The sequence below is a fragment of the Diabrotica undecimpunctata genome, chromosome 9 (assembly GCF_040954645.1).
Source record: "Diabrotica undecimpunctata isolate CICGRU chromosome 9, icDiaUnde3, whole genome shotgun sequence".
In the NCBI taxonomy this organism is placed as follows: domain Eukaryota; kingdom Metazoa; phylum Arthropoda; class Insecta; order Coleoptera; family Chrysomelidae; genus Diabrotica; species Diabrotica undecimpunctata.
In genome coordinates, this window is record NC_092811.1 from 16,177,128 (window position 1) to 16,199,982 (window position 22,855).

Sequence of the window (22,855 nt, forward strand, 5' to 3'; positions counted from 1 at the left end):
GTATGCAGTCTTCCGTACTTTTATTGTTCTCAACAATTTTTTGTCTCGATTTTAAGGATTTATTTTTAAAGAATCCAACTGGGCAGTTTTTTTGATATGCCAAAATTTTAATTTCTGGACAAGTGTGTTTTTTTTTAATAAACGCTTCAATTATTTATATCGTAAACTAAGAGGATTCGAGAACATCCGTTTTCATTATATACGCAAGTTGCCGAGGCGAGCTTTAAATGATTAGTATTGGCGACCATTTTGTAGGCGATATCAGTGTGAATTGTAAGCAATAATTATAAACTAATTTGTAATATCTGTAATTAAGTGAGTTTTTGAAGTTTATTTAGTTACTTTAGGAGTTTTCAAAGTTAGTTACACCACCCTGTATTTTACTTAATCTTTGAACCCACAAAAAAACGTAAAAATATTAAAGATAGAGATAGTGCAAACACTCCTGACCACGGCGCAGTAGACGAAATTTGGTTTACAATAGAACCTTTCTGCCTTTACGTGAACTTTGACTCCGCCTTTGCGCAGCTCCATGGTCAGGAGTGTTTGCACTATCTTTACTATGATTATAAGGCGCTTAGTTCTAGTAATCCACCAACAGGATATTTTAAGGTAGATCACTTCTAGAATAAAGTGATAAGAGACATCCGCAGAACTTGAAGATAAAAATTTTTGATTAAATATTAATTTTGAAAAAATCGTGGCCAAAAATGTCTTAATTAGGTCAATATCGAGGATTCACGCCTTTTGGGTATACATTTAATCTAGTACAACAATATTAAACACTTGTGTTTAAGTAAATCGTTATACGATGTGTTTCATTATAAAAATTGTTTTTTTTTTAGTATTAGTAATTTTTGTTTAAAAATTACATTTTTCCCTTAAATATTCTTGACAATTTATTAACAAATTGGTAATCTGTAGTGATTCTTTATAAATCCGAACCTGCCTTTTTTGCCTAGGACCAATTTTAAAAAGCATCATCAATCAAAATTCACATTAAGCTTTTTGCTCGTCTCTTCTCCTTCGATTCTTATATTCATTAGATGCATGGTAGTTTATTTTTCTCAAGAATATTCAACTTTTAAGTAAGGCCAAACAAAGCAACGGGGAGCGGGTCCGAAATTATCGGATATACCTGCAAATTAACTACTCGAATTAAACTATCCGGTATCGTAAATTAGTGTTTTGTTCGAAAGGGAGATATTTGAGGCATGACTTGGCCATTATAATTATTGTAATCTGCTTCCAAACAGTAAAAGGGGTGTATTTTGTAGCACTTTATAGGACACAGATATGCAAGATTTTGTACTTTTTGTTTTTAACATTCATATTGATCATAATCTGTATTATTATAAAAGCGTCTGGTGCTGGAATTAGTTAAAGGTGTTTATAACTACATTTTCCATCTCTCTTTAGACTTGACTTTGTTTTCGAAGTCTTTAAAAGCTCTGCAATCAACGCCTTTAGAAGTAATAGTTAAGACACATGTAACCCCCTTTAAAAACTGTTCAGTATACAATATTTTGTACCATTTGGCTGTGAAATTTTTTCTGTAAGCTGTGAAAATTATCTATTCTCCGTTCATAAATTGTTGAGAGCACGAAATGTGCCTCAAACTCATAAAACTGTCGTAAACCATAGGCGTTCCTGAGGTGTTTATTCATTAAATAATAATATAATATTTTTTAATACTGTTATATATATAATATTAATAATATTTTAATACTAATATATTTAGCAAAAAAACAACTAAAACTTTCACGGCTAATGTTATGTAATTATATTATATTAATAAAAATAAGAATTTAACCATTAACAATTTTGTAAATAAGAATACCTTATCTCTTTGGATATTTCAATACTAATCTTCGCGTTTAATCACTTTACTAGAAAACCTGGAATTCATATCCGAAGGTACTATTCGTTGCAAGATAATTAGGATGGAATTCCCCAGATTTTTAATAATATAATGGGTATGCTTTGGCCACGTACCTCGTTTGTTCAGTTTATATTCGAAACTTAACTTAAAAGGGTGAAGTTATTACGAACGAAAACAATTTTTTTGTTTAGTACGTTTTTGATCGCATGTAATTTACGGCTCGTCGGTGTGTCCGCGTCTACGGCAGTAATTAGCGTCTCGAATATTTCTTTTGCCAATTATATGCAGTGCGTGAGTGATTTTTTATTCCATATACCTACGAACATATAAGTACCTTTCGCTCGTGCTCGTTTTGTTGGATTGTTTGTGATGGCTTCATCATCAACACCATCAAGTTTTACACTGGTACTGTTGCGTACAGTCAGTAAGTCTGTCTATTCACCAAGAGAGAAGACTATTGTCCTGAATGTTCACGATGCTCTGGTTTCTCAGAATCCCACAAACACTGTTCGCAACATAGTCGAAAGTTGTGCCAACATGACTGGCGTAGGAGAGTCAATTATATATAGGTTCCTATTAGAAAGAAAAAAACACGGTATAGCTAACCCAAACACAAACGAACACTTAAAGAGAGGGAAAAAGCCTATTGAAATTGATGAATTTGCCAAAAATGGTATTCGAAGGAAAATTCATGGATTTTTTTTCAAAAAAGAAATACCAAACCTAAACAAAATTTTACAAGAAGTTAGAGACGACCCGGATTTGCCTCATATCGGACGAACTAAATTGTGGCAAGGTTTAAAAGAATTAAATTTCCGCTGGGAGAAATCAGACCGAAAATCACTTTTGATTGACCGGGAGGAGATAATATGTTGGAGAAGAAATTATCTAAGATCCATACGAAAATTCCGGGCTGAAGGAAGGCCCATCTTCTACCAGGATGAAACGTGGGTAAACTCAGGTCATACTCTAAAAAAAATTTGGTCAGATAAAAATATATTAAGCTCCAGGCAAGCCTTTATGGAAGGTTGGTCTACTGGTATCTCCCCACCTTCTGGTAAAGGCAGTAGATTAATAATTTCTCACATTGGCAGTGAAAAGGATTTGTTAAGCATGGTTTGTTGGAATTTCAGTTCAAAAGCACAAAAGACTATCACGAGGAGATGACAGCTGATGTTTTCGAAGAGTATTTTGAGCAGATGATTGAACACATACCACCAAATTCAATTATAGTATTAGATAATGCACCTTATCATTCACGACTAGTAGAAAGACTTCCAACGACTGCGTGGAAGAAACAGGATATTCTTGACTGGCTGCGGAATAAGTATCTGCCTTACGAAGATGCAATGGTAAAAGCAGAACTTCTAAAAATTGTCCGGCAACACAAATCTAAGTTCAAGGAATACGTAGTTGACAAAATGGCGGAAAGGCGAAACATTACAGTCCTTAGACTTCCACCCTACCACTGCGAAATAAATCCAATTGAACTCATTTGGGCACAAATGAAAAGTTATGTGGCTAGAAAAAATACGTCATATAAAATACAAGCTGTACGTGAATTGTTATACTTTACAACATATTATGGAACAAAACTGGAAAGATGCAGTAAGACATGTAATAGAAGAAGAACAAAAAATGTGGGATTTTGATAACATAATTGATGCGACCGTAGAGACACAACCGCTAATTATTAACCCTCAAGATGACTCGGATTCCGAAGTTGATCCTATTTATTTTGAATTTGAATAGTTTTCTAATCGTAATTATATAAGGTAAGTAATAATAGTTGTAATCGTAAGGTATTAAAGGGGAAAGGCGCAAAATGTCGCCTGTCAAAATGTTCAATGTGTTTTAAATGTATCCATTTTTTTTTCAAATCCTGAGAAAACTAAACAGAATTTTTGAAAAATTTAAAGGCAGAATGAAATATTTTTAGAATAAATAAAAAGTTTCTTTTGCATGCAATATTTTCAATTAAAAATTATACTATATTTTCTCTTTTATTTTCACCCCTGTTACATGACATATTAAAATAAACATTGTAGAAGTTTTCAGGGACTTTCTGCCCTGAGTAATAATGTAATCTTTTATTCTGCGTTTAAATTTTTCAAAAATATTTATTAGTTTTTTCCGAATTCGAAAATAATGGATACATTTAAAACACATTGGCAATTTTGCCAGGCGACATTTGGCGCCTTTTTCCTTAATTAAATAAATGTATCTTTTACAAATGGCAAGAAACTTTTTATTTTTGAATAAAATAAATAAGTTTTATTAAAAAATACAATTTACATAAGTACAATTTAAAAAATATATTTATTTAGTTCAAATAAATGTTCCAATCATATACTCTACGACACTGGTCGTTGATCTCTAACCATTCAAAATACCCCCGTAATAGGATTATAAGGTATTGTATTCTTTCAGATATAAGGTGGGTTAGTCGGAAACGTCTTAAACCGTCAGTTTTAGATTGGTTTTTACTATTATATCGTATTACCTATCCTCTCTGTATTTCAGTTTTCTAATTAGGGTTAAACTTGTAGTGAGCTATCAACAAATTGTGAACCGACTGTACAGTTTCTTATAAGAATGAATATACTTGGAATTTTGTGTTGCCCATATACAAAATATATTCTCAACTTTAACAAATGACAAAATCATAAACTTGGAACCCAAGAAAATCGCGAAAGCGGTATCTAAAGAGACAGCGCAATATTTACGGCGTCGTAACAAATATTGGCCAAATAAAACCTGTATCTGAACTGAATCACAACCGACAACTGAACACTGAACTCATTTTTTATTAAAGTCAAGCCCAACATTCATGTATCGAGACGAGAGTGTGGAAAATGTGAAAGGGATTCGTCGATTTTTACCCCAGATTTTTCCTATCTGTCTTTCGAGTATCCCTTTCGAACCCGTCGATGTAGTCCCTTTAAGAAAACTATTTTTTATGAAGCTTATCAACGCGACTGGGGATGAATTTATGGGATGTGTGATGTTAGAAAAAATATATTTTTTCTAATTTTCTCACAGAACTATTCTTATTGGTTAATGGGGTTTCAATAGGGATGTTCACAAATTTTTAAATATAGTTAAATTCAATTAAATTCAATAGATTATAAAATATATAAAAATATAGTAAACATGAAATTGTTTAAAAATATATATTTTTTAAGATAAATCAATTCTTAATTTTAATTTTGATGGAGGCTAGAAAAACGGCTCCTCGCAGCGAGGCTACGGTGTGTGACGTCAGCAGTCGTATCGACTTGTTGTGTATACGTATTTACGAAGTGTAACCAGTTCTTTATGTATTTATACAGTGATAATGAAGCCAAATAAGTGGTGTTTGCTACAAAGAGAGGGAAAAACTAGAAAAGGCGGTTATTATGCAAGTTAGAAAAAAAAAATAAATGCAAATATCTGTACCTTGGAAGGAATCAACACTACGTTCATTTTGAAAACTTTACAGGAGAGCAGTTTTAAACTTTTTTCACCAAAAAGTATTATTGCTGCAGCTCTTTATTAAGATATTGAAACAATATTTTACTAGAACATTCTGTTTATTGTTATTTACATAACACATTTGTTATAATTAAAAACAAATTTGTTCCTGTGTTTTTTAACCCTTTTAACGGACATGGTGTTGTATACATCTAATAAAGTTATTGTACTGTAAGAAATAGTATGGGGTATTCAATAACAACTACAATCCTATTTGACTTTTACTGACAAAATTTATTTAACCATACAATTTACCTTTACAAATACAAATATGTATGTAAAAATGGCATTTTAGGTACAAACCACTCAGTCATCCTCCAGTAAGTCTCCTTCTGGATAATCACTATTAGTATTACTAGTAGGTATGCTTTAAGTTTTGATAAAAATCATGGCAAAATGTAGGAACATTTGACAGTAATGCCAATAGATCGTTATACTTTTGTTGTGATATAAGTATTGGACTTTGTGATACCAGTTGCAAATCTTTTGGCAATGTAAGGTGTCGCCTTCGAAACCTAACTTCTAAGGTCTAAGGTCAATCTCCTGGTTTTCGTCATGAAAATTTTGTTGTTTTGTTTAACTTGCAGTTAAACACAGTTTGACAGAAGAACTTGTTGTTTGTTAATGTCTCTTTTCTATTAATCAAAGGCGGATTTTAAGATGTTTTGACATCATACAAAGACCTTCAATTTTTAAATTCTTCTAGTTCCATAGTATGTACGGTATATTTCATTGAGGTTTGTCTGACTAACTGCTGCCAGTCCCAGGGCGTGTAATTAGAAATGTTAAGTTTTTTCTCTTTCGCTCTATCAGCGCATGGATAGTGTCCGCCTCCATGTAAGTATTACTCTTTAGTAGAAACTTCTGGATGATAATTTTTACTTTTTTAAACAAGTATTAATGCTAACATTTTTATTCTGGCCGTAACATTTGTAAGACCGTAGTATGATTTCTTCTATGTTACTGTCAGGCATGACGGTATCTGCCCATTTTAGTAATGCAAATCTTATTTCATTTCCACTACGAATAGTTTATCAGAACTTTTCTCTATATCAGACTCATTTTCGTTATCACAACTCAAGGCATCTCTAATAATATGCTCTTCATTTAAAACATCATTGCTTGGTGTATTATTTGATTCTGAAATTAAACAAGGCGTATAATATTGGTTGTAAAAGATTTAATAATATTGCTAGTCTAAGGTTGGCATCAAATCACTACATTATCCTTTTGAGGTTATGTTTTTTAATAATTTAAAAATAATGAGCAAAAAGGTAGCTTACCTGTAAATGCAGTAGAAGAATTCGCAGAACTTTTATAGTATAATTATGGTTCATTGTTCTTATTATTAGTAACAAACCACTGTAAACACACCATAAATAGCAAAAGTATTATTATTAGATCACTAACAGTCTACCTCTAAACATTAAGTCCACATGGTGTTTTATCCCTCTAAGTCAAAATGGACTTGGTGTTCTTTTAAAGGTCACTTTCTTTATCAGCAAATGGTTTAGGACCTAGTGCTCTAATCCTTTAAATAAAGTTATAAAAGTTAATTATTAGTCTGTAAAATTGTCAAAATTGAAAAAATGGACATAGTGTTGTAGAGTATTCCTCCGAGGTACAGATATAAAAACCTGTGGTTTGACAATTTTATGTGAATATGGTGGTAAATTGTTTGGAACTGTAATAAAAATCTTCTCAGAATTGTTTTAGATGTATTTAGACACCCAGGAACAAAACACCACTTAATTGGCTTCATTATCAGTGATTAAATACTTAAAAAACTGGTCACACTTCGTAAATACGTATACGTATACAAGTTGTCGATACGACTGCTGACGTCACACACCGTAGCCTTGCTGCGAGGAGCCGTTTTTCTACCCTCCATCAGAATTGAAATTAAGAATTGATTTATCTTAAGAAATATATATTTTTAAAAAATTTTATGTTTGCTATGTTTTTATATATGTTATAACCTATTGAATTTAACAATATTTAAAAATTAGTGAACATCCCTATTATTTGTATGTTAAAATACTTGGACTCTAATGTGTTTCATTTTTTTGGTTTCTCCTATACTTTATTACGAGCTGATCCTGAGTTTTTTATATGTCATTTCGGCTCTAATTCTATTAACTTTTTATATATTTTTAAGCTTTTATATATTTTAATCTAACCACAAAAGAAAATAAAATGATTATGCTATAATATATGCTCGCATGCTACATTAAATACATATTTAATATTTATATGGTATCGAAAATTATTAATTCATCTCCTCATCCTCACTACTGCAATAGCGCACCTAAAATTTTCCTGTGGGGTGGGGGTTTTGGTTTTTGAACCATTTGTGAGTAACAGTGTCGGAATAGTGCCCTGCCCCCCCCCCCCCCCAGGGTTCGCCACTGCACTACTGACGTTAATTAGATGAACTAATGAGACGTATTCCTTGCATGCCATTCTTAGATGGTGGATATGGCCTTTACTCCTGGAAGGAGTAAACGATTGACAAAATCTTTCAAAAAAAATTAAGGTTCATGAAAAATCTTTAATTCACCTTCATGCCTCAGTTGCTTTTGGCATGAACAAAAATAACAAATCTATAAAGTATTGTACGGAGAGTGAATTTAGAAGAAAAATTTCTCTTTGAAGAAATATTTTAATTAAGATAGTAGATATAATTTTAAGTTTAGCTCTTATAAATATACCATTTAGTTAGTTAGTGATAGCGAATCAAAGAAATATACTTTCGTCAATAACATCATCTGTAGCGACAAGGTGAATAGAATAGAATAAAATAGAAATATGCTTTATTGCCACTGCAAATTGTACAATTTTAATTCGACAATCCATTGCAAAATTTAACTAAATAGCAAATTGCATAACAAAACCTTACGAATTAGTTTATGAATAAGTTTAATTTGCTGATACCCAAATCTATGTAAAAATACTTAATGCTTGTACCTAAACGTATTGTAATTGCTTAGATATTCGTTAAAAAACTCTTCCACTGAATATGGTCTTTCAGATAGATAGGCTTTTGTCAATTTACTTAACTTAAGGAAAAAAGTTGTAGATTTTTGTTACGTCCCTCCACACATATTCTTATTTTTTATTAATATTTTTTTTTATTATTTCTTCTTTATATTTAATTCTTTAATTAACGCGTGTATTTTATATACGTAAAATAATACGGCCCTGTGCGCACCGCCCATATGAGACTTAAGGGAAGCGAAGCTACCAGACTACACGCACCTCAGACTGTATAGATCAGCGCGATAAATACTCCAGTTTTTTTGTGTAAACTGAACCACGACACTTTAAGAAGATTTTGCCACCCTGAGTTCCCCCAGTGCACGGTGGAAGAAGCAGAAGTGTTAGTTCAACATCACAGGTACCGTAATTTGATTGCATACACACACAATATTGATATTAATTGATAAATTTCACATAACTGGTTGTGAGATGGTTGTATAATTTTTTCCCCAATATAATATGGATTTCTTTACTAACTCAGAGGGCGGTATTGGTAAATACACATCAAAGCTGGAATTTCTGGTGGAGTAGTCATGATTAGGTCATGCTGGAAAAACGTGTAGGTGTTTACGAATTAAGCAAACAGTTTCTAGAATAAATAAAGATGGAAGAGTGAAAATCCCGTAATTTTTGAAGTAGCTTCTGCAATGTGTTATTCTAGTGAGACCAAAAAGATACTGCTTTTTTTTGTAATTTAAAAATATCAGATTGGGCAGCTGTACTAGAACCCCAAAGGGGAAGGCCATATCGAAGATCACGCTGGAACAAAGAAAAATATGTTATTTTGGAAGATGCTAAATTGATTATCTTCGAAACGGACCTTATTGCATAGTAGGCTGAGGCTAGTTTCTTACTTAACAAATCGATATGAAGGGACCATTTAAGGTTGCTGTCTATAAAAATACCAAGAAATTTTACAGAATCAGCGATACTTATCTGGCTTTTATTGAGTGGCACGGGTTGAAGAGCTCCTTTATAGGATAATGCTTGTCTTATCCACGTTAAAAGAGAGTAAATTAGAGTCGGACCAGGTTTTTATTTTAAGTAGATCAGAAGTTATAATTGCATGAAGAATTGCAATATTAGATTTCCTCCTGGTAATACTGGTATCATCAGCAAAAAGAAAAACATTTTCGTCGATTTTTAAGTTATTGATGTCATTTATAAAGATAAGGAAAAGTAAAGAAACCAGTACTGAACTTTCTGGTACTCCACATACATTGCTTTGTGACTAGAGTCAGTATCATTTGCTCTAACTAGTTGTTTCCTATTCCTCAAGTAAGATTGGAACCAATTCAAAGAAATACCTCGAATTCCGTAGAAATTTAGTTTTTTTATCAAAATGTCGCGATTTACACAATTAAAAGCTTTAGCATAGTCACAAAAAACAGTGGTAGTATAAAGATTATTGTTTAGTGCTTGATAGACCTCATGTAGTACAGAAAACAGCATCGCTGGTACATTTATTAGATAAAAAGCCGAACTGGCTTTGTAATAAAATGTTGTTTTCAACGAGAAAGGACATAAGTTTGGATAGGACCGGTAGTAAGGCAATAGGTCTATAGTTGCAGACATTAGATTTTTAACACCCTTATGAAGAGGAATAATAATGACTGTCTTTAGACACTCTGGAAATATACCTTTTTCAAAGAAATCGTTAATTAGTGAGACTAAAACTTCCAACACTTTTTTTGGAAGATCTAAGACAATTTTTTATGGATAGTCCATCAGTAATACAGGAAGATTTGCTTTTGATACTACTGATTGTTTGGATCAGTTCAGATGTAACAACTGGTCTTATAAAGAATAAATTCGAGACCTTTTCTGAATTGGGGAGATAGGAAATCTAATCTTGTCGCAAAATAGTTGATGTTATATTTTTAATCACATTAACGAAGTATTCATTTAGATTTTTAAGGTTTAGAAAAGAAAATGTTTGAGCTGTGTTAGTTTTTGTTTCGAAGATCGTTTATTATGTACCACATTTATCTGGCAACATTTTTAGAGCTTCCCAGATGATTTGGATAGTTCATTTTTTTAGCTGTTTTTATAAGTTTTACCTCTCTACTTAGAGATATATTCAGTGACAAAGACGTTGGTAGTAAATTTCTTGATGTACAATAGTGAACGCATATTCTTGGCTAATATGCGGATACCTTTGGTAGTTCAGGGTTTGTGATGTTTTGACTTAATTGTAATTAAAGGAAATGCCTTATTGAAAATAAAGACAAGCGTATATAAAAAATGGAAAAGTGCCACCCAGAAGTCAAGCACAAATCTTGGAATTTACGAAAGTTCTGAGCGGAAAAAATCCTATCTAAATGTTGGGTTTTCCAGGATTTTTTTTTAAGAGTGTTAAGCTTGGTATATACTTCTTCATGATCAGATAGTTCTGCATTATTAATTGTAGAGCTTACATCAAGAGATGAGAAATTTGAGACAAAATAATCTATTATGGTAGATGTTGTTTGAGTAATTCTTGAAGTAGAATTAACGCGCATTGTGACACCATACGATTCGAATATATTGACCAAGGATAATTGGTTAGCATAAGCAACAGCGTAATTAATATTGAAGTCACCGCATAAAATCTTTCTGCTAAAAGAAAGGACTAAAAAAGGTTACACGATGTTCTAAGAAAAAACTACAAATAAAAATTCAGCGGCTACCATACCACATGGTTCTTTTCACTGTCGTTATCACCTTCTTCTTAGGATGCCTGTCCGTTCCGAACGTTGGCGATCATTCTGACTATGATGACTTTGTTTTTTACTATACGAAATAGCTGTATTGAGTTCTTTCTATACCATGCCCTCAGGTTAGCAAGTCAGGATATTCTTCGTCGTTCTGGGGCCCTTTTTCCTTCAGTCGTTATTACCTTCTTTGTTTAAACACATCTTGTGATCGCATTCTATAATACATTCATAAGAAGCAACTTTATCCAATCTTTTAACTTTTTCTTCGTCATAAAAAAAATTGTTTTGAATAGCATACGCTACAATATAACATCTGTTTCATTTTTGTTGTCCCGGTATTACTGTAATATTTCTTTGTAAAAGTAAAACAGATCGCAACCCTGATCATATTGTTTTATTTTTTTTTTCACTCCTCAGAAAATCATTATGCCTTTACACTCTCTATTTTTCTACCTTATTTTCCTATTAACTTTTCTATTTTTTTCCTCTTTTTTGTTTAAATATGGTTGTCTCCTCTGTTTCACACGATCTACATTCGTCGTTCACTTTTATTTTTTTTAGTTTAGATGTTTTTTCATCATTCAGCTCATTGCTGATAATGTTATTAACATATTTTTCAATTTTTTTAGCGTTCACTTGTAAGTTGTTATGTATAAATAAAATTCTATCAATTTTGTTGTTTAGCTGTATAAAATATGATCTAACTAATCCTTTAATATTATTCCAAAATCCATGCAGTATATTCGATTGATTTGGAAACTATTTAAAATTCAGTCGCTTTAGTCAGATACCGAATCCGTAACTTAACTGTTATTTATATTTTTAAGCCTGATGTGACCTAATGACCAATGACCACGGCATTAATAAAAGTTTGTTTAAGCTTCACGCAAAGAGCAAAAATGTATAGAACGATTTAAGCACGTTTCCCACGCCGTAAATTTCAGGAACATTTATTTAATGCTTTTTAATCATGTTATCTGCAAGGAAGTTCTGAGTGACGATGGGATTTTTAACGAATTGTTAAAAAATGCAGGAAGTTCGGTCCATACCAAAATTTAACAAAATGGATGAAACAATATGATAGATAACACCTTTACACACACCAAAATCTAAAATAAGATCTCGAATTAGTTGAATGACACAGTAGTAGTCAATATTGTGTCTAAAAACCAAAACGTAATGTGCTAACAAAACAGTTAATCTGTTCAGTACTACTAACACTGAAAAAAAAAGTAATCAAAATGAAAATAAACTATATCTTGTCTTTCAGAAGTACAACGATTATTTTGATACGTAAAGTCTGGCATTGGAGTCCTTTTTCGACAAAATTCCCAATACGGAAATCACGTTCTTTGGCAACAATGGCCTGGCTATCAGCGATCACATCCTGTGCACTGAAAGCACCATGGACAAATTCGATGATAGACGTACTATAAGTGACTCTATAACGTCAGACCACCTCTATATTCTATTCAAAACGGATCTATGGACCACAAAACAAAAAACTCCAGAAAGACCAACTGGGAACTATTCCAAAACTTCATTATCCACAAATCTCCTAGAGTTAGGTAATCTCTCGTCAACAAACGAAGTTGACATAGGTAACTTTAACATTGAGAGTCTTCTACAAGAAGCTTCAAGCTATTCCAATTACTAAATATAACTCTATACTAAATGTAACTAAATCTGACCACATACCTTTAGTGGGAGTCATGGATGTGAGACTGAAGACAATAAAGAAAAAGTCTAGACCTAACTACGACATGACAGCCCTGCAACATCCGGAAGTTAAAAAGCAAGTGGGAGAATATATTAACAACCAAGTTAAAAACTAAAAGAAGAAAATAACATCCAACGAGAAATCAATCAATTCGAAGAAATAATTAAGAAAACTAAACAAGATCTGCTAAAACCAAACAAAGAAACAAAGAAGAAATCTTGGATGACTCCAGAAATCCTTCACTTAATGGAACGCAGGTTAATTAAAGGAACTAAAGATGAATATAAAAAAATGCACGCTTACATCAGAAGAAAAATAAGAGAAGCTAAAGAAAAAGAAGCTGTAAAAAAATGTAAAGAAATAGAAAGACTACAAGCCAAGCATGACAATTTTAATGTACACAAAAAGGTAAAAGAAATAACGGGACTTTTAAAAAGCGAACACAAATGAAACTCATAGACACTCATAGACATTCAAGAGATGAAAGACATTAAAAGTGAAACTGGAACAAACCATGAAGTGGAGATATCCAGGAGTGGCTAGTATATCTGTTGAATACAAAGCACGTGGTGTTCGTGTGTATTAAGGTATAAAAAATGCTTATTAAAAGCTTAAAATTTTTTATTTTAAATAAGATCTTTTCGGAATTAAATCATTCCATCATCAGTTTAATAAAAAGTTGTTAAAAACATTGTATGGCCATATAAAATCAGTTATCAGTTAGTCCTAGACTCCAGAACAGATCAGAGGTAATGTAAGTCGATACAAACTCACCAGCTACAGGGGGTCATGTAAGATGCCCCCATTTTCAGTTTTTAATAATCAACAAGTTAACAGTCTATTGCATTTACCTTGATAAATACCATGAGGATTATTTTTTTAATACGGATGTCCTTCCAATGTTTTTATGTGGCCATACAATGTTTTTAACAACTTTTTATTAAACTGATGATGGAATGATTTAATTCCGAAAAGATCTTCTTTAAAATAAAAAATTTTAGGCTTTTAATAAGCATTTTTTATACCTTAATACACACGAACACCACGTGCTTAGATGAAAGACAAATGGAGAATATATTTAGAGATACTTTTTCAAGATCAAAGAACGGATTATAGACATCCATTTTCAGAGAGGATGACGGGCCCGGACATACTTAAATCCGAGGTAGAAGAAGCAATAAAACGGATGAAAAGCAGGAAAGCTGTAGGATCCGATAATATCGAAGCTGAATTTTTAAAACTCTTGAAGGAAGAAGGAATAAATTGGATCACGGCTGTCTTCAATAAAATATACAATACAGGAATCATCCCTGATAAATGGCTAGAATCAGAATTTATAGCGATACCTAAAAAACAGGGGGCTAAAAAGTGCGAAGAATATCGAACAATCAGCCTAATGAGCCACATGTTTTTTAGAGTCATCCATGGAAGAATTTATAAGAAGTGCGAGGAACAAATATCGGACAGACAGTTCGGCTTCATTAACGCAGTGGGTACCAGAGAGACACTTTTCGGAGTACAGGTACTGATTCAAAGATACAGGGACGTTAACTGCGACGTATACGCGTGCTTGATAGACTATGAAAAGACATTTGACAGAACTCTAATTTCAGAACTCTACTGGAATCAAACCGCATACATGAAAATTAACGGAGAAGAAACAGATCACATAAAAATACTACGTGGAGTTAAACAGGGATATATCCTATCGCCGTTGATATTTAATATGTACTCAGAGAAAAATTTTAACGAGGCTCTTTACGGAATAGACGAAGGCATCCTTCTAAATGGTGAAAGAGTAAACAATGTTAGATATGCCGACGACACCATGGTGATAGCAGATAGTTTAGAGGGACTAGAGGCTGGAATGGACAGAATAAATGAGTACAGTCAACAGTACGGACTAAACATTAATACCCACAAAACGAAACAAATGATTATCAGCAAGGAGAATATAAATGGGGCTCATCTATACATTAATGGGGCGCAGATAGAGCGAGTAAAACAGTATTGCTACCTAGGAACTATTATAAACGAACAGTGGAGCAATGTACAGGAAATTTGTACAGAGTACAAAATATTTTCCATAATAAGACATGGTTTCAAAACTTTTCATATAAAGATAGGGAACACATTACAACCATTATAAGAATGCGGACCGGTCATTGTTTAACAAGTCAACATCTTTTCAGACTGAATTTGGTGGACAACCCTTACTGTGAATGTGGCCTAATAGAGAACCTAAATCATATATTTTTTGAATGCCCCATAAAGATCACTTCGAGTTTTGACCTATACAGAAAATTCATTTATAGGAATTATAATTTACCAATTACTATATATTCCATATTAAATAAACTTACTGAAGAATCAGTCAGCATTTTGATAAAATTCCTTTCAATTAATAGATTAAATTTTTAATTGACAATGCTCAATACTTTTTATAGTGTTTACTAACATAACCTATTAATTATTAATGAATTTTTTTTTACAAAATTATTTGGCACAAGTAAGTGGCCTCCAGATTGTTTAGAGCCAGACTCTTTCGGGGTCCCCACCAAATTGAGCTGGCGTATCACCATTACGTGGAAGCCGTAGAAACAAAAGAAGAAGAAAAAGAAAATATTGCCAGCAAAATTTTCTCACTTATGATATTATATACGAAAAAATATAAGAATTTGGTAAACTTCTTTAGCTATTATTTATATAACATTTTTTATCTTATAAACAATTAAAGTAACAGGTTTTTTATACCCACAAAAAACACAAGTAGTTATGTCATTCGGCAACTTATACACAATTTTTTTCTGTCGACAAAATTAATTGCATTAAAAATACCCATTAATAATTATTTAAAGAAGTAAATGAAGTATAATTCCATATAAGATAATGTGCATGTGCATGATGAAGTATAATTTTTAGCAATATTTTCCAAAATTTAAACCAAATAAAGGAACCAAATGAAATATCTCTGTAATTTTAGTTTAAAACATTTGGAAACATTTTAAGATTGTTACATTTTTTATCACTCCATAATATATACACTCCCATATAGTTAGAGGGGTCAAAATAGAATAATCATTTTGTAAATATTAAAAATAAATTATTGAAAAGTTGATTCTTATCACTCTTTTAAATTGAGAAAACTTACCCTGGATGATGTTTACTATAAGGATTGTATTTTATCCCGGTATTCGCATCAACCACCATCAACTTCTCAGATTCACTATGTCTAACACCCTTTTTCTCCCTTAAGTCATGCCCAACGCCCTCCCCAGTCCTATTAAGCCCCCGACTTCCATGCCTGTGGGCCCCGACGTGCCTATGTATTGAGCTGTGGTTGCGCGGCACCGGCAAATGGGGTTGCTTGTCGTTTCCGTCCCAATTGGGGTAGTTTCCGGCCGTCACGTGAACCACGAAAAGCGCCGAGCTTAGAAGAGCCAAAGTCGCGTGCATCTTGGACCGCGTGCACGTGAGCACTTTCGCCTTCTGTCTTCGCAGTGTCTAAGGAGGCTGTGCGCGGTCACGTGACCGCGTCGGCCGTTCGTAGCGGTGTTTTGTTTTGTTTCTCTAGCGGTGAATGGGAAATGCACGGCTACGATGGGAATGGGAATGCCGCGTGGTAGTGGAAAGTGGAAGCGGTTTGTTTTGCCGGATTTGTTTTGGATGCAATTTGCATATTTGTATACAGGGTCTATAATTACTGCAACGCTTTGAAAGTGTTTGATAATAAACAGTAATAAATCGGTACGGTGCAATTACCGTGAGTAGTTGTACTGAAGGATCATCATATAATTAATATTTAAAGGTTAATTTATATTATATATTATGTAAGAGTTAAAAGTTAATAGATTTCCTTCAGCTAATATTTTATTAAATAAACGTGTTAAGCCCTAAGAATTGTTTGCAATAATCATTTGTCTTCTATCTCGCCTAATAAGCTTTGAAAGAATATTTTATAGTCCAGTCGTCAGAGAGTTGACCTCTAAAAATCATACGAACAAGCTGAATTTTGCAAAAACGATTAAAGCGACCGTCGATTTTGCATGTCAGTTACGCGCTCGAATTCAATGTTTAATAAATTTGTATCAGCGGGAAGGTAAAAATTCGATATCTTTTGATCCAAATGTCCAACCGACAAAAATCAAGATGCGTTTTAAAGGCAAAGAGAGCAGCTTTCGTATGCAGTTTCTGTATTTTGATGATAATAAAGTCTGTTATTATAGAGGTGTTGAATAAATTAACGTGGCTCGATTTTTGCCATTTTTACGATTCTCGTGAGATCAATAAAATTGATCACTTTCATTGACCAATTGTAGTCAAATTTCCATTTTTTTGAGATCAATCTTTAAAACCTATGGCATGAATTATCAATTTTGAGTGAGTGATTTTGACATGAAATATCAAAACCAGACTCATATATACATTATCGTTTCTTCAATCTTCCATATCCCATTTTGCATGAGCACGAGAGAATTCCAAGCGTTGTCTACGATAAGCTACGGTAAATAAAGGGCCCCGTATAATATGATAAATTTTATTCTGCTAAACTTTTCAGTAGGGTATCAGGTGAAAATATGGTGCTTGAACATGTCAGCTGCTCTATCCACTCTCCAAGCAATTGAAGTCTAAGATACCGATCTTCCACGGCGTTTGTTGCCCTTGGTCTTGTTTCTCAAGGTATTTTTGTGTAAGAACCAGATTCTCAAAATCTTCGTAAATTATTGGATACTGTGCTTCGAGCAACGCCAAGCTTTTCTTTGATTTATCGAATGGAACGATTGTCATTATGCTAGGCAACAGAGTGAAGTATGTATTTGATTTATCGAGAGCTCCTACTAGTTAGGCAAGTGCTTTAGGAATGCATAAGGAATATCATATATTATATTTCATATATCATATTTCTATGTGGATATTTTTTTTAATATGGTTTGGTGTACAAAATAACAAGTTATTATAAAAAGGTAATTTTATTATAAAAAGAACAATACAGTTGCTTACAGAAAAAAACAAAAGTTTTCAAGATAACATTTTTGATTTATTTCATTGGTGTACATAAATTCAGTTATTAGCGTTTTCCTTAAAAATAAAGAAGACTTATTTAGTTCCGTTTATTATCTGAGATAGTGTTAACCTTGCCGCATTTGTCGAGACTTTACAAACGTCAATACAAACAACTTTTTCACTTAGTTCAGGAAGTTCTTCATACTGGAGCTATTGTGAGTTGTGTACATAGCGACGTTTTATGGATGTAATAAATTAGAGTAAAAAATATATCTGCGTTTCCAGTGCAGTACCGAGTATTATAAAAAAACAGAGGAGAAAAAATTGTAATATACCTACACATCAAAAATGTCAAAGAAACGCCACTAATATTCCACTTTTATCAATAAAAACTTCAACACTTTTTTGTTAATATATACCATTTGTTGTAGAAAACAACAACTTGGCCCTACCCTGTAGAAAACCACAGTAACTTCGATCAAATTAATAACAACTACTCAGTCAACATTGATTACAATAAGGCGTTCGATAAGGTCCGACACAACCGTATTATACAGTTACTTAAAGATAAACACATTGACAAAAAAGACTTAAGAATAATAACTCATCTCTACTTTAACCAAACAGCTAAAGTCAGAGTAGGCAAAGAACTTTCGGAGGAAGTAGAGATGAATTACTGAACGGCCTTCAGTCTCTGGCGGCTCCAACACCCCCAACCAAGGTAGCGGTTGGAACAGGTTTGGAGCAGAGTGTGCTAGGAATCCCCGGAAAAAATCAGTCTACTACAAAGAGCGACAAATTCATATTACTTCATATAATTGTTAGAACTCTTATATCAGACCAGAAGATGATGGAACTGGAGGAAAAGTATTTCATTTCATTTCGTTTCGTTCACGTATTTCATTTTAGAAGTATTTTCAAAAATATAAAAGTATTCAACAAATTTTCAATAGGAAGCGACCACAGATTATTCCGAGCTAAGATATTAATAAATGTCAAATTGAAAAGAACAAAGATGATCCTAAAAACAAAAAAAAAGAATACAATGGTCACCCAATTGTGGTCATACACAATGTTCCATAGAATTACCCTATCATCTTCTGAACAGCTTGGATGATTGAGCGTCTTTTCGGAATCCACACTGAATTTTGGATAGTTTCTCTCCAGATTTCAAGTATTGTTCTATCCTGGTCTACCATGTATTATGCAATGACTGAGAGTCCTTGTTTTAAACTGAGCCTTATGTAAGCATGTTGATTATTTTAATGCAGGTTTTGGATCGAGTTGTTCATCTATGTCACTTCTCTTAGATTTCAATAAACGTTTTCGTCAAACATGGATTTATGTCTACAACTACCTTTCTCCCAATATCTCTTTCCACCCTCCACTTCAAAGAAAATGTGCTGATGTTCGGTTAACCTTCTCATATGCAACACACTTCCATTGATAATCCTGGGGGCTACCTTCTTGCTGCTATGCTGCTACCTTCTTGACAATTTCTAAAAGTATTTCGCCTCTCATGTAGGTTATGGGGGACCCCTATTCTGCGACTTTGGTATTAAAGTCTCTTCCGAGTATTATTATCGTTTTATGATCTCTTCGATTTCGCGTGAAGTTATCTCTACTTAATTTTTAAAGTCTTTAATTTAATGTTTGGTGAGATATAACAAACAAAGATTTAGAGTAACAACTTGAGGTAGACAACGTCGAGTTCAGTCAGTCTTCCTTAATTTTTGTCTGATTTTTCAATTCTTTTATCTAAAGTGGCCCTATGTCTTTCGTTATAATAATAATGATTGAAAATATAATGTGGTTAGAAATTTATATATCAAATAGTACATTTGATATTTTGGACAGTGGATCTTTGGTTGGGAACTGGAATTTCCTTGTGGAATCATAACTGACTCACAAAACAATTTTTATTAAGTTATGATGTTCAGTTTATCGCAGTTCTAATATCGATTGTTATGCTTCAATTTCAAATGAAGTACGCTCTATACCATAATTGCATCTTTGTTAAATAATATATTATAATTTCACTTTATCTATCTACCTAATTAGCCTGCTTCAGTCCAGGCCTTTGGCCTCCCCAATCCTTTTCCATTCTTCTCTGTCTGTCGCTAGTCATCCACCTAGAGCCCACGTGCTTCTTGATATCATCTGTGTATCTCATTTGGGGCCTTCCTCTGCTTCGCTTATATTCCCACGGTGTCCAACTTATAAGAATTTTGTTCCATCGGTCGTCTTTTTGTCTTATATTATGTCCGGCAAATCTCCATTTTAATTTTGCAACTTCTTATCTAACATTCCTCAATTTTGTTTTCTCTCTTATCCACTCGTTTCTCGTTTTATCCATTAGTCTTATGTATATCATTTGTCTTTCCATTGCTCTTTGGGTTTTTATGATTTTGTCCATGTTTGCTTTTGTATATGTCCACGTTTGGGAACCATAAGTGAGAACAGGGAGTACGCATTGATTGTATACTTTGGCCTTAAGATGCTGTAGATATCTTTTGTTTTTAAGAATGTAGCTTAGTTTGCCAAATGCCGCCCATGCCAGTCTAACTCGTCTTTTTATCTCTGCTATTTGGTTTTCTTTGTTAAGTTTTATAGTTTGACATAGATATATATAATCTTGAACTTGTTATATTTCATCTTGTCCGATCCTCATTGTGATGTCTTCATCTGTATTTGTTATGATTTTGGTCTTGCTGGAATTCATATTAAGGTCTATCTTCCCAGCTTCTACGTCCAGTTCTTTCATCATTTCAAATATTTCTTCTTTTTTATCGGTTATCACTGCGATGTCATCAGCGTACCTTAGATGGTTCAAGCGTCCACAAATTTTTATACCTTTTTCTTCCCATTCTAATCTTTTAAAAATATGTTCCAGAGCCTGATTGAAAAGTTTCGGCGATATTGTGTCACCCTGTCTCACGCCTTTATTTATTTGTATTGATTTTGTTCCTTCATATACTTTAATTGTTGTTTTGGCTTCCTTATATATATATTCGACTTTATATTAACTATAATATTTAAACAACATAGGGCAACTCCAGTCCTGTAATATTCCTATTTCAAATGTACCAATATATTTTATAGCAAATGTTCACTTTCAGAGTGGAAAACCCATACAGTTCCTCGTAAGAGTATCAAAATGGAAGTCGATTTTACTTGAAATTTTTTACAGACAGTCAATTCCAATGCAGCTGTGCATTGCTATTTGAAAATCTGATTGGTACATTTCTTGATCAGGTCACGTATATCGTCTATACCGTGCGATATTATACAAGATGTTTCAACTGGGGAGTAATATAAAATGTCTGTTCAGACCTTCTACTATATTTTATATATTTTACTAAATATCAATGGCTAAAATACGGCATAAAAATGGTTTCCAATAAGATTTTTTGTCAGCCTGTTTGTCAATAATTGATTTAATCGACGTAAAGCTTAATCTTAAAAGAATACTACAAATACAGTAGAGAATAGCAAGGGCATGTTCAATACACAAGAAAGGTGACCAAAATGAGATATGAAAATTATACAGGCATTGCTTCGCTAGAAGTAGTTTACAAAAACTTATGGAGCAAATATCAGGCAGGATTTAAAAACTATAGCGATTAATATTTGAGGGTCCTATTAACAAAGTCGGCAATCTCCACTTTTGACTTCCACTGACTTTTGAGTAAAACGCAAAACAATTATACGGCTGTATTTTAGGTGATATCGAAACAAATATAGTCTAATATATAAGACAATGGCAAATGACAGCAAATGGTGAAGAAGTTTTACGTATTAACAGTTTTTTTTTTAAATTAAAAAAAAAGATGGAGAATGCCGGTTTTGATACTAAGAGGTGTATATTGCCGGTTTTGATACTAAAATTCGCCAAGAACATAATAAAAGTAACATAATAAGTATTTATGTTACCTTGGAGAGTTTTACAGGTAATTTTATTTATGATAGCTCATAAAAATAAAACAGCTTTGTTTTCAGAATAATGTAATTTAAGAAACAAAATATTATATAAATATTATACTAAAATAGAAGGAAGTTCTTCAAAGAACTCACAAGTTGCTTCCTCCATTTTTTCAGTATCTGGAACTGTATCAGCACTTCCTTCCTGAACTGCTAGCTGCTCTAGTTGATTATTATTAAAGATAATATCTTCAAAAAATTTGAGTTCTTCCATGGTTCTCCAAGTATTTCCAAAGTGCTTGGTGAGAAGTTTATCAACATCTTTAAGCTTAAGTGAATTTACTTTTTGCAGACCACTTTCTATAATAACGGGGTCAATCATATAGATCGTACAACCTTTCTTTAAAACACTTTTAAATGTTTGCAAATCAGTTCTGTAATTAATTTCTCCTCTAATGGTAATATTTTCAGTTTTGCATTTTCTTAGGAAAAGGCGCTTTGTATTTTTAAAAGAAAAATGCCATGTACCAGTGGGTCTAAAAACACTTGAGATTGTTTCTTTCCAATTAAACACTTTGCAATTTTGCCCTAAGTGAGTAAGTGTAGCTATTTTTGAAAACAATTCCAAATACGTTTTTGGGTGCGATATAACTTCCAGTTTTTTAATATCTTTCTCAATATTACCAAAGACCCTATCAGCTGGCAAGAAAGAATGGCCTACCACCGGAAAAATTACCTCGATGTTTTGTACATGTGTTGGTGCTCTTGATGAAAGCCATTTGCAACACATTCCAATTAGCGTAGTGTTCTTATTTTGGCCACTGCGGCCATCTGCCATTAGTCTAATGGTGGTTACTTCAGAGTGAAAGTCAATTTTGTTAAGCCTGTCAAAAACGGCGGAAGAAATTTCGTTGGAACCTTTTCCAAATTCGTCCTCTGTCCAATAATACGAAAATACATTTTTTTCAGTAAGCTTTGATTGAGAGGTTCCCTGGACTATGGTAAAATTATATAAATACAGTTGCCTAGAGTAGTAGGCACTTTGGTCGGGGACCTTAGGAAGTACAAGGTTTTTTTGAC

At 32.9% G+C, this 22,855-nt stretch overlaps 1 protein-coding gene across 1 annotated transcript in view; it reads right to left on the reverse strand.

The window, feature by feature from the left end:
- Positions 1–16,420, reverse strand: part of slow (epidermal growth factor-like protein slowdown) — a 385,029-nt gene extending 368,609 nt beyond the window's left edge. The window contains exon 1 of the mRNA XM_072542802.1: positions 16,002–16,420. Coding sequence (XP_072398903.1) covers positions 16,002–16,306 — 305 coding nt within the window. The 5' untranslated portion in view covers positions 16,307–16,420. The remainder of the gene's footprint in view (positions 1–16,001) is intronic.
- Positions 16,421–22,855: the final 6,435 nt, after the last annotated feature.